The 13,875-nt window shown below is 37.7% G+C and overlaps 1 protein-coding gene across 1 annotated transcript in view; it reads left to right on the top strand.

Moving 5' to 3' along the window:
• LOC129235947 (dynein axonemal heavy chain 10) overlaps nucleotides 1–13,875 on the top strand; it is a 319,120-nt gene that overhangs the window by 62,560 nt on the left and 242,685 nt on the right. Inside the window, exon 19 of the mRNA XM_054870043.1 lies at nucleotides 3,327–3,499. Coding sequence (XP_054726018.1) covers nucleotides 3,327–3,499 — 173 coding nt within the window. The remainder of the gene's footprint in view (nucleotides 1–3,326; nucleotides 3,500–13,875) is intronic.

The following is a 13,875-nucleotide window of genomic DNA, read 5'->3' as shown; positions in this document are numbered from 1 at the left end:
GATTAGCCTGCTGCTCACAAAGTATGTAACTTGTATTTATATGATTTTTGTAAGAGATTTAAATCATATTTAAAAAAATTATTAAAATAAAATAAACGCGAAAATCGATTATTCAGTTTAACTGAAATTTCCCAAGTATTTCTATAGGTAAATTCGCACTCATTTCATGGTAATGCAAACGACAAAAGCATACAGAGAATTCACGTCGCAGCTTAAATGGTGCAATTAAAAATCGCAACTATTTGCTTCTAATTTTTAAAATTGTAAAGTATTTAGTATTATATTGTACTTTGTCGAGTATTCTTTATTATCACTTACCGCTTGCAGTCTACGTGTCATTAAGTCAACAAATTTTTGTGTGTTCTTCATTAATTTGGTTCCACTCTTCAAGTATCGCCTTTTTAGGTTCAGATTTGTTATGGATGTCATATTTTCTTATATTTGTCTGCAAACTCAACCACAAATGTAGGACTTTCAACTTTCGATAAAAGCAAAAGTCAACTTGAATTTGTAATTTTCTAGTAATTTGAACCAAATTTTCTTACAGACGTTTTAAATAAACACATTTGTTCATTGTTTCTTCGACAAAGGCCAAATTTCTAACTCCATTTGATGGCATGCATGCTCAGAACATAACGTTGTCACCGCCGTGTTTCACAGTAGCTCGCAAATGTTGGGCTCCGAATTAGCCTGGCGCCATAATAAGAGGGACATCTTGTCCAAATAAATTTATTTTTACCTCTACTGCAAAAGAAAAGGGTCTCCCAAATGCTGGGGTTCTATTTGATGGTCACTCACAAACTTCAATCTCTTACTCCTATTTCTTGCACTTCATCATCATCGGTTTCTGTTTCTCCCACTGGAGCCTAGGGTTTAGTAAAATACCTTTATCTGATTCTGGATTTCGTTCCAAGTTTTTCCTGACGCAGTTTTATCATGTGAGCTGCCGACTGGATTTTGCACCTCTCGTATAGGTCGTCGTTACTTATGGTTTAGATTTATTACGGGCTATTCTGCCATTTAAAAAAAATTGCTTTGCTTGATGAAACTTGCGCCGAAAATAGCAATACTTTTAAGCTGCAACGTGAATTCTCTGTTTTATATATATATTTTTTTTTGTTTTTGCTTTACAATGAAATGAGTGAACACTGTTTTGTATTTTATGTTGAGAAATGAAATAAAACAAATATTTAACTTATCTGAGAATTGTTCCATTTTCCCAAAATATTATGAAATATAAAAAACTTTGCAAAAATATCGTATCTGTATAAAATGAGGTATGAGTGACTGAAATTATTGCCTCATTAACTTAACACTATCCGAACTAATTACAGGGTCCAGCACTTGAAGAGCAATTAATTAACAAGGCAAATTTATAGCCTTCTAGAAAATTACTTTTATTCAATTCAAAGTGAAAAATATGTGAAAATAGTACAAAATTAAAAATGAATTTACTTTTGCCTGATATGACCACCTTTTGCCTTGACTATGGTCTCGAGATTGTTCAGAAACGAATCGCAAGCTGCCCGAATGTGACGTGTAGGTATTTTGGCCCACTTGCGTACAATGGCTTTTTACTGCACCTCGAGACTGAGTCTTTTAGTTCGGGCTTTGCTCTTCAAAATGGCAAAAAAAAAATCCATCGGATTCACGTGTGGTGAATTTAAGAGCCATTGTGGGAACGTTATGAAGTTCGGAAGGTTGTTTTTTAGCCATTCTTGGTTCACTCGAGCTTTGTGAGACGGTGCCGAGTCCCATTGAAACGTTCATGGTCTGCCACTGAAATGTTTGTCTGCCCGCGGTTTCAAAGCAACCTCCAGAATACTTTCCTGATAATATTTCGCAATAACCTGGACGCCAGGCACGGTGAAAACGATTGGAAAGCGCCTATCTACGGTTATAGCGGCCCAAACCTGTGGAGGGTGCTGCCTCCCGGTGATCAATCGATGACTCAAATTCTCGTATAAACGACCGGTCAAATAAACCCTATCGTTTTAGAAGTTTACAAAATGCTCAATTTGAGAAATTTTCTCGTCAAAAAACCCAAAGTTCAGAAATTGAGCGCTTTCAGCCAAGTGAGGCAACTCTTCGCTCTCTCAACTCTGTTTTGTTGTAGCTTTGGTGTGAGATTATCCACCTTTTGGATCTTGTAAGGCTTGGCTTTGAGATCATTTTTCAGTTTGCGGCGGATGCTATAGTCAGATAATTTCGCCCAAGTAGCTTTTCCACTTTTTGAACTATTTCACGTGACGTTGCAGTCTTTTGATGACCACCTCCACGACGCTTCGCGATGCTACCAGTGTCATTGGAACGAGTAATGGTGCGATAAACAAAAACTTTATTTACAGGTACTTTAAGGGGCTCGAGCTCACAAACAATCGCTGGCTGTGATTTTCCAGCCAAATGCACTTTTACGTTTGAAATCCATTCCTGTTTTCCTTTTTTCGTATTTACTCTCAGCAAAATGCTTCCGCGCACCAGCAAACAATACTCTGGACTGTCATTTAGCCAACTAATTTAGCCCGTTTAAAGGGATAGATACCTGTAAACGGCCATATTTTCCCTTATTTTCATTAAAACTATTTAAAATGAAGAAATCAATATATTTTTTTCAAAATTGGCACACAGTTTATTTATACATTAAAATAATATAACAATTTTTTTTTTTTTAATCGTTTAAAATGGCGAATGTACACTCAATTCTTCCAGGAAGGTCGCAGCAGGGCTTCTCAATCCGCGGGCATTGTAGCATCGGCGTCAGTGACCTGAATACAAAAAAGAAAAAATTGTTTTGTTTATTAATGTCAGAATTTAAAAAAAATCAAAAAAAAAATCGAGGGATAAAATGCTAAAAAAAATGAATTTTGGGGCGAATTTTCCTACTATTTTTGCTTCGAAAAAATTATTTTTTCGAAAAATTTTCGAAAACTTGTAAATTCACATAGAAAGTAATATTATACAATAAAAAAAGATGTGTGCAAAAGTTCAGGGAGATCGGTCAATAACTCTTCGAATTATCGTGTACGTCAATTCGAAAAATGAAGTTTTGAGAAAAACGCGTCTAAAGTTTGAATACAACGTAACTATATCTCTCCCAGCGCGCGAAAGCAAAGAATAGAGTCGTCACGGTTGACGATCTATAATATAAGAAATACTTAAATTTACGTTCTAAAAATTGTTTTGACATATTCTTAAAGGATTATATTAACATTTTATGAAAACAATTTTTTTCGAAATTTTACAGGTATCTGTCCCCTTAAATTAGTTTGTGATACTCATGTGACAGTTGTGAAGTCACCTTGCTCTTTTTCTTTTTTCTTTTTCAGAAATATTCGAGGTCATGTTCGAGGGTCAGCAATTTGAACATTTCGGTTATTTGCTGCCAAACGTTTTGCGTACAGCCATCATGAAGAAAGAAATGCTATTCAATGACTACGAAGCTGTAGCCAATATCATCAATAGGTATAATGCGATCATTGATGGACTAGTGCTGTCGGAGGTAAGTGCCCGTGCAGAATGTTAACATATATACATACAACCACAACAACATCCATACATACTCGTATTCGTATACTAAGAGTTCCATGCTCCCATGCATTCATATGCAATACTTCTTTGATTTTCTGAAAGAATACGTGATTGTTGCACAGAAGCCATTACGCTTGCATATAAATGTACAAATACACACAAACTCATACTGCTGCACAAATGTATATGTAGTATATACACATTAATCCCATTGAACTACTACTGTTTGAAATATCGCCTTCTGCTGCTTTTGTTACCTCTTCAGCGCTCCATAATAAATTGAGCGAGCTATTTTAGGTGGTCCCACTCACTATTGCTGCTCTCCTCTACACCTGCTGCTGCCCTCTACACCTGCTTCTGCGTTCCATAGTAAATAGAGCGAGCGATTGTTGCTGCTGCTCTCTACACCTGCTTCTGTTTTTATTTCTGCTCGAGTTAATGCGAAATTTCTTGCTAATATTTGTATTACCTTTCGCACAAATGATCTGCTGCCCCCGCTGTCCTCGCCCAAATGCACTCCTGCCTCTACTCATATAAAATATACATACATCTGTATTTATTTACACATGTCTCCCTGGCAGCTACTTTATTCTTAACAATTTTTTCCTACTTATTGCACCCTGGTCCTGCTTACAAAATACACTGTTTTTTTGTTGTTTTTGTTTTTTGTTTTTTTAATGGTTCCAAATTCTGCCCAAATGTTTTGTATTTCACACCTACATCTTTTCGTGATATTACAATACTTTTCACTTATATCGATATAATAAATGTGTACAGTAACCGCTCGATTATGTGAACTATTCCTGACGCGAGGCGTTAAAAGACAAAGTTCGTTAGTAAGTAAACCCCGACCGAATTAGTCCATGAAAAATTATTCTGATAGCTTTTTTCTGGAATGCGTGATACCATCTGTAACGATTCGAACCGCCTGAACTTGTTGATATACATATATATTTCCACATTATTCCTACAAGTAACATAGCACCGTTATAAAAATATTCCAATCTATATTCTAATAATCTATTCCAATATCTAAAACTAGGTATTTTATCTCTCCGCAGCTCTTGCTTTATGCTGCTATATCGAGCTCAATCTGCCTTCTCTAGGTATGTGGTGAGCTTCCTGACGTACGGCTATCCTGTGCATTTCATCCGATGGCCATTTTCGTTATGTCGCCTGTTGGTCTACGCAGGACGTGGCCAATCCATCGCCATTTCCTTCTCCTAACTTCAGGATCCACCTACATTAGTCAACAAACCGATAGATACTTAGGTAGATAGATAAATTTGATTTGAGGTTTGCACTTCGACCTCGTGCTGGTTTACTCTACTCATCACAGTACCTCATCCAGACCCAGTCCCTTATTAAACTTTAGATAGAACTACGTTGGACTCAGCGTATGTGTCTTTATTCTGGCTGCAATTGGCCAAAATGTTTCAACCTTCTCCGCACCATGGCGCTGCATTCAAGGAGAAGGTGTATTAGAGGGGCTCCGGGGATTGCTCGCAGAAACGACAAGAACCAGTGGACCATATTCTCAGTCTTGCGCAGAGTACTACGTAATCTACAATGCCTTTGAGAATGCCGGTGAGCATCCTCAGTGTATCTTTAGGGAGTGTTATGAGGTTCCCAAATCATTTTTGATTGCTCCTCCAGGTAGGGATTACTCCTCGCGTAGCCCCACACTAACCTCCCTTAGCTTCAGCTCGTCACTCCTAAGCTACTTCTTAAGGGTGTGTTGTCCCATAGCAAGCAAGGACTGGAGTACTATTAATGACGAGAACGCCGGCTCTCTTGCCTATGCGTCCGCTACTTTGTACCCAGTGATACCCCTGTGTCGTTGGGATCCAAATTAGCCGGATACGATTGTGTATTCCTAACAAATTCAGTTTCTCGATACACTCAAACGCCAGTGAGGACTTAACCTCACAGGACGACAGTACCTTGAGTTCAGGATGACTATCGCTCAGAATGGGAATTAGCACATTCCGGAGTTTCCTGTCTAAATTGATCTCTGTACACAGGTGCTTGGAAGGTGTTTGAAAAACTACCCACCGACACATAGCGCTCGTTTGGTAGCCGTGCTTTTTGATAGCCAAGACTGCATACTTGCAGAGATAGTGAAGAGCGGTTTTATTAGACTCTTCAAGTTCACCGGCAAGATACCGAGAGCCATCTTATCCACTTGTTCACCATGAAGCTAGTTTCTTTAGAAAAAAAAATTTAAGAAACGTGCAACTACTCTTGGTCAAAGTGGATGGGAAACTAATCCAGACTTTTATGGCACAAACTAAAGTTCGGTTGGTTTTTAATTCATAGGAAAAAAAGCTGTCATATGAGCATTTGAAAAACACGCCTGTGATTGTCGAAAAACCAATGCATTAGCAGAGAGGCACCGTTCCGTTTTCCGTCACAGTGCTGCGATTAAACAATATTTAGAAGTTAATACTGGAGATACATACATATATGAAGTATATTGGGCTTCCGTAAGCTGCGCACTACTGAGTCAATAATATTTTTTGCGTGGTCAATAATGGAGTAATCAGTCGACTTTGAGATGCCAGTTGACCAATATAGAATTCGGTTTGGCATCACAGGTTTTGAAATCACATTTTTGTAGACTGCCATGTAAGACGAATGTTAAGCCAACAATTCAGCAACGAGTCAAAAGAGTATGCCTTTGAGATGTATGAGAGGGAATGTCTGCGTAGAAAAATGAAAAAAAAAGAGTTAGACCGCTTTGAGAGCCCTTCTCTTAACTATAATCACCTGAAGCTTCTCAAAACGTGAAGGAACTTCAACACAGTATTATGAGGTTTGGTTTCTGGACACGAGAGATATGAGGAAATGAAGTGGTGGACTTACCAAAAGTCACATTAACGAATTTCTCAAAAAAAGAGAGAAGAAGAAATTCGTTAAACACTGGCGAAACCTTATCGGTCGCGTCAAGCGAAACAATTCTTAACGCCGGACACAGGAACTTTTGATAATCTACTTTCTCTTAGCAGCGGTTAGAAATGGGTTTCAATCAGAATATAGTAGTCTGTTATCCACGAGACTGTTTTCCACGGATTCAGTTTCTCGTAAAACAACTCCGATAATGGGTTCATCATTCAGAAGAAATTGTTTCTTATTTTACTGTTTGCGCTATTCTTAAGGAAGCACAGTTATTCCAATTATGTAAATATACAGTATTTATTTTGTATGCATATTTTCAATTAAAAGAATAATAATAAACCCCTTATTTATTCGTACGTTTTTTAACGGTTTTATAGTCGATCATTAACTCCTGCGCGACGCTACGACTACTAGCACGCCGCTCAGCTTCAATTATGTGAGTATCGACATTGCTTTTAATATGAAAAATGCCTTAACAGAATCGACGGAACCAAAATTGCACGCGATTTGCTGTTACAGTATTGGCATCATAAGCACCATTCAAAATTTCAGCGGCCCGAATTGCATTTTTGCCTTTATCAAAGAAAAACGGTAAAATGTAGCGAATTTTCTCTTTGTTCACTTCCATTGTTAACACCATGTAACTCTGAATGGAATAAACAAAAAACAGAAAAAGAATTTTTTAGTGTGAAATGTCATCTTGACAACGAGCATAAACTTTAAATTGTTTGATCGATACTTTTTCCCCAAACCCTTTATTGGACATTTGGCCCTGCTCTTCCATATATTTGTGGAGTGTGCCTTAATGTTTTTCCACAAATAGAGAGACCAACAGCCGACTCCGAACGGCAGATATTTTTTTTATGAGGAGCTTTTTCATAGAAATAATACTCTCGATCAGGGGTACACATCAAAGTGGGATGATTCCCCCACTTCTGTGGAACCTGACCGTCAATAATCTCCTTCAGGAACTGGAAAAAATGGGAGGCAAGATAATTTCATATGCCGATGATATTGTATTAGCAACCTCTGGCAAACACCTCCCAACTATGTGTGATCTTCAACAAAGAGCTCTGAACAGACTATCACTATGGTGCAAAAGTCGAGGACTAGAAGTCAATCCGGAAAAAACGGAAGTGATACTGTTCAGCCGAAAACATAAAATACCTGCTCTTCAGCAAATACTTTTAGGAGGAAAACCCCTTAGGGTAACAGAAAACGCTAAATATCTACGACTTGTACTAGATAGGAAGCTAAATTGGGGGCTGACAATCGCAGATAGAGAGCGCAAAGCTACGGCGGCGCTATACTCCTGCGGAAGGCTCATTGGATGCTCTGGAGAAGGGCGTGAACATTGAAAAAGTGGATAGGGTCGAAAGACTTGCATCTTATAACCGGTGCAATGTCAACTACACCATCGAAAGCACTATATGTGATATTAAACTTCCTTCCGGTAGACCTGCAGGCAAAGTACATTGCGCGCAGTGCAGCAATAAGGCAGAGCACTTTAAGTACGTGGTCAAACACAGACTATGGCCACGGCAAAATCCTGGATGGCACGTTGGGGCTTGCCAGACAGGTGGACTATACAGTTCCGCCTATACTTGTCCTACAACGTTCGTGACCCTCCTACCCTCCAGCGAAGAATGGGAACAGGACGTGGTAAGACAGGGCGAGTCCATCCATGAATACACAGATGGCTCAGAGCTCGAGGCAGGGTGGGCGGAGGTGTATATTCCGAACATCTGGGGATCTCCTTCAGTTTTCGGCTCCCCGGACTACTGTAGTGTCTTTCAGGCTGAACTGATGGCAATAATGAAAGCTTTGACACTGGTACAGTGTGATAAGATACCTGGAGATGATATCTACATTTTCACTGATAGCCAGGCCACGATAAAATCCCTCACAAAACAGTCGACAACCTCCAAGGTAGCCATGAAATGCCGCGCATCTCCTAACGAGATAGCTGAGTTATTTCACCTAATGATAATGGGTTCCTGGCCATTGTGACACTGAGGAGGGACTGCAGAGCCGATGAACTAGCGAAAATCGGTACCAAATTGACTGATGAGTACATAGACAACGATATAGGTATACCCTTGCAAACATGTAGACTACATATCCGCGAGGGAATTGTTAGAGTTAGAGGGAACGAAAGATGGCGTAGCGAAACCACTTGCAAAATAGCCCGACAGATGTGGCCGACTCTCAATGCTAAACGCACAAAACTTCTACTGAGAAGAGATTAGCATAGTCTTAACACACTGTTTTCAGTTATTACGAGGCACTGCCTAATCGGTAGGCACGCCCAGAGAATGGGTGTACAAACACATGACTTCTGCAGAAGTTCTCTAGACGAGGAAGAGAAAGAGACGATCCCGCACCTTCTGTGTCACTGTCCTGCTCTATCCAGACGTAGACTCGCCATTTTGGGCGGACATTTCTTGAACGAGTTAGAAAACCTCGGCTCTGTCGAAATTAAGGATTTTGCGAAATTTTTGAATAGCACACATTGGTTTCAGGAGGGATAGGGGCTAGTTCCGCGGCATCACAATGGGCCATGAGCCTGAGTGTGTCCTGCAATATGTAGACAACCGCTTCAACCTAACCTTACCTAATACACTCGGTAGTTTTCCTATTACCATTCGAGGCACGCTTCTTTCTAATCTTTTTCTATTATTTCGTGTTTTAACCCGGGTTTTTTTTACTTGAATTTTTGTTCTATAGTCGGTAAGAATTTTGTTCATTTGGTTATGATGTGGTTGTGGTCGATCATTTTATTCATTTATTTATCTACATGAAACCATTTTGTGGCTCTTATGGAGCGCAGAATTGGCCCAATCTGCAAGCCGGACATTTGGCTAAGTAATTATAGTTTACAAACGAAACGACCGCTAGCTGACATGGCTGGCGATTCACTGAAAAATTTACATAAAATAATTTCAAAACTTCTTAAAAATTTTGAAACTCTTCTTAGCTTATTCCACTTTGTTTGTTTATCGACCAAAAACCAAAGCAAAATCCAGTTGGTTACCTCTTCTTAAACAATCAGAAGCCATTTCATTATACGTTTCGGTTGTAAAGCTCCATTCCTGCCATCAAGCACACATGAATATTATTTACTACTTTCCTCGCAGCGCATTTTTTTTATTCCGGCGTGTTGCACACACTTGTGTTTGTACAGCAGGTGCGTATGTGTAATGACTCAGAAAGTACACATAAATTTGGTATGGCGCAAAAGTTAAAAACAATCAAAATTAATATCCAGTTTTTGTAAGCAAAGGAGTGATGAGGCCTCTGGGGGTTTTGAAGCAACATTAAGCAGCGCATTATTCAAATTATCCTGCTTTAAAATTTATTATGCTTCAACTAGTTTGCAAATGCGGGGCAACCAGCGCTGAACTGTAGTGCTTATCTGAAATGGCGTTAAAAATGTTGCAGCTTTTTTATGTACAAGTGGCTATAGGAGTATTCACCTACTACTTAGTGGCAGTATACTAGCTAGACAGTATAATTATAAGTCAGTTGAGCGAACTGGATGCGAAATTTTCTAAAGTCAAAGAAGAAAGTTAGAAGAAACCCTAATAAACTTTTAACACAATATAGAACTTCATGAGTAAGTTGCCTGACATAACGGCATTTGAAATCTACTATGGCAACACAACAACACAATTTAAAGGATCTTTCAAAGGACGCTCCCAGATGTTGTTTTGATTCTTTCAGGTTTCACTATTTTTATTCAAACAAAATACGTCTCGTAACAATTATAAATGAAAAATGGTATCACTCAAATGTTCACCACGCACATCTACAGGGAAAATCCGCCCCTACAGTCGACTCATGAATGCCTAATTTTTGAGAATCGATGACGTGCAAATATTGAGGTTGAAGGTTGTTCAGCAACACTTTGCGCTACAGCAGCAATATTCTCAGCAGAACGTCCTGTTTTTTGGTCTATCAGTCTTTTTTTTATATCCTCGACTGAACCAGTTTCTTGATATTTGTTCACCAACCTTTGAACTGTTGACTCATTCGCATGATTATTTCCACCAATAAAATCAAGAATTTTGCGCTATGTTGTTCTTAAAATTACAATATAAGTGTCACAATGAAGACCATTTGCTCTTATACTATTTAATTGAAAGTTATTTGCATTTGGGCATAAGTGAAAATTTCCATTGAGCTTTGCCCTTTTGCTGTACAAAAACCAAAAAAAAGAAAACAAAATAATGCGGCTCTTGCCGCTAAGCTGTCAAAGGGCATAATGAGAACTATAAAGGTACAAAAACAATAGTATGAAAATTTCGTTGTTGAAAATGTATCTACCCATAAAAAATTTTTAGGATGAGCTAAAGCGGTGCTTGACAGTAAGCGAGAATGTTTCTCGCATCAACGATGAAAATGGAAACAAAATCAAAATTGTAACAAATTTAAACTGATATTTTCCAAGACTTGACCAACATTACGCCGTCTAGAATTAGTGCATTTCTAAAAGCGAAAGATGACTGCACGAAAAAATTATTTCGACTTCGTACTAAATAATTACCGTTAGGCTCTTAAAACCATTCATGATTGAGTTTGAGTATAAAATTGTTTTGAATAGAATTTGAATTTAAATAGAACTTAGTTTTATTCAAGTACAGGGTTGGCCATCTTAAACTGACCCATGTGATTATTAAAAAAATATGGAAAAAGAAACATTTTTTTGTGTTTCATTGTGAAAAACATTTAATTTAGTTCAAGGAGATTCGTTTACATCACTTTTTGAATATGATATCGCGCAAGTGGTCGCCCTTAGCTCGTATAGCGTAATGTGCCCGTTTTTCGGCGTTTTCCATAGTTTTGGCCAGCGTCTCGGCCGATATGGCGGCTATTTCCCGTCGGATATTGGCCTTAAGTGCGCCTAGTGTCTTTGGCTTGTTGACGTAAACCTTAGATTTCAAATTACAGTAAAAAGTTATAGGGTTACTCAATGGGTCAGTTTAATATGGCCAACCCTGTACATCTACGTATGTACACACGTAAGGGTTGGCAACTAAGTAATTGCGGATTTCACTCATAGATGGCTTCAGTTGAATTTGTAGGCTTGCAGAAGTAGTACAAATGTAAAACACATTTTGTTATTTGATAGGTGGCAATTCAGCTGTCAATCAGTAAAAACAAGTTTTTTGATCGGTTGCGCAGTTTTCGTTTGGCGTTCGTTGAAAAATGGAAAATCAAAAGGAACATTTTCGTCATATTTTGCTTTTTTATTTCCGTAAAAGGGAAAACCGCATCGCAAGATAATAAAAAGTTATGTGCTGTTTAAGATGACGAAGCCTTAAAAGAACGGCAGTGTCAAAAATTGGTTTGCCAATATTCGTTTTGGTGATTTTTCACTCAAAGATGAAAAACGCTCTGGTCGTCCAGTTGAAGTTGATGGCGCCCTAATCAAAGCAATAATCGATACAGATCGTCACAGTACAACACGTGAGATTGCAGAGAAGCTTCATGTATCACATACATGCATTGAAAATCACTTAAAACCACTTGGCTATATTCAAAAATCTCATACATGGGTTCCTCACGAACTGAAAGAAACGCATTTAACGCAACGCATTAACAGCTGCAATTTGCTAAAGAAACGTAATAAAAATGATCCATTTTTAAAACAACTGATAACTGGCGACGAAAAATGGTTTGTTTACAACAATATCAAGCAGAAAAGATCGTGGAGCAGGCCAGGTGAACCAACTCAAACAACATCAAAAGCTGATATTCATCAAGGGAAGGTTTTGGTAGGATTACAAAGGAATTGTCTACTTTGAACTCTTACCACCCAACCGAACGATCAATTCTGATGTCCACATTGAACAACTAACGAAATTATACAATGCATTTGAAGAAAAGCTGCCCAAATTGACAAATCGAAAAGGTATTGCATTCCATCATGACAATGCAGGGCCACACACAACTTTGGCCGCCCGGCAAAAGTTATTGGAGCTTGGTTGGGACGTTTTGCTACATCCTCCATGTAGTCCTGACCTTGCACCATCTGATTACTTTTTGTTTCGATTTCTGCAAAACTCCATGAATGGTAAAAATTTCAATAATGATAGTGATGCAGTCGTACCTTATTCAGTTTTTTGCTAATAAAAACCAGAAGTTTTATGAACGTGGGTGAAGGAAAGATGGCAAAAGGTCATTGATCAAAATGGGTAATACATTACAGGATAAAATTATTTAGTTCCATGAAAAAATTGTTCTTGTTCTAAAAAAAATCCGGAAATACTTAGTTGCCAACCAATACAATACCATATATGTAAGTCTTAATACCCTAGGGAATTACTGTATAGGGTGGGCGAACGACGCAATATTTTTTATTTTTCGCTTGTAATTTTTAAACTTCATTAGTATACATTTCATCATGGAACGCTACACACTTGAGCAACGATTGCAAATAGTGCAAATTTTTTATGAAAATAATCGTTCTGTTGCTGCTACTTTAAGAGCATTACGGCCATTTTACGGTCCATTTAACAAGCAGTCCCGTTTTGGGGTTATGTGAAGTCATTGGTCTACAGTAACAAGCCGGCGACGATTTGTGAGCTCAGAGCCAATATTGAACGCGAAATTGCTGGAATTTCGGCCGATTTATGCAAAAGAGTGGTCGAAAATTGAGTTCAACGATTGGACTTCGTAAAGCGTGCACCTGGTGGTAATGCAAAAGAAATCGAATTTCATACTTAAATGTATATGTTCAAACTCGATAATAAAAAAAAACTAGTTAAAAAAGTCAAACCGTTTGTGTTTTATTCAAAAAAGTTCAAAAGTTGAAGCGCTCTTACTGAAAAACCCTATACTAAATAGCTGTGGGTGCCCTTCGTATCCATCCGACAAACACGACAATAGTAATCACCTAAAAAATCATAGTTTTGTTTCTGATCAAGTTTGGTGAAGATGTGTTACTACGCAGGACTATAATTATGCGAAGTGAGTAAATATGAAGCGGCTGCTAAGATTAGGGGTTTAAATTTCTAATTTTTTGCGTGGAATTTTTCCTTCGAATTGTGAGATAAATGATTTTTGGTGTGAAAGAAAACTAAATAAATTTTTCTATGATTTCTTTCAGTACTTTCTAATGAAAACTATAAAAAAAGTTTACATTTAAAAAATTTCAAATTTATTTAATATAAAAAAAAAATGTGCATTTACAAAATTTGCTATTTTTTTCCTTTTCGTCTTTGACAGTTTTGATTCTTTCTCAATAATGCTCAAATGGAAATAATACAAAAATGATAGATAATTGAATTTTTTTAATTTTTGGTAAACAATTTTATTTATTTTTTTTTTAATTTTAAGTTAAATTTCCTTTTTTCCATTATACAATTCATTTCAAAAAAATGCAACATTTCCTTTAAAATTAAACTATCTATAACTATTTATTAATAAAAATAAATTCCGGATTCC

Source organism: Anastrepha obliqua, chromosome 1 (assembly GCF_027943255.1).
Source record: "Anastrepha obliqua isolate idAnaObli1 chromosome 1, idAnaObli1_1.0, whole genome shotgun sequence".
Classification (NCBI taxonomy): domain Eukaryota; kingdom Metazoa; phylum Arthropoda; class Insecta; order Diptera; family Tephritidae; genus Anastrepha; species Anastrepha obliqua.
This window is presented reverse-complemented; position numbering and strand designations above follow the sequence as displayed.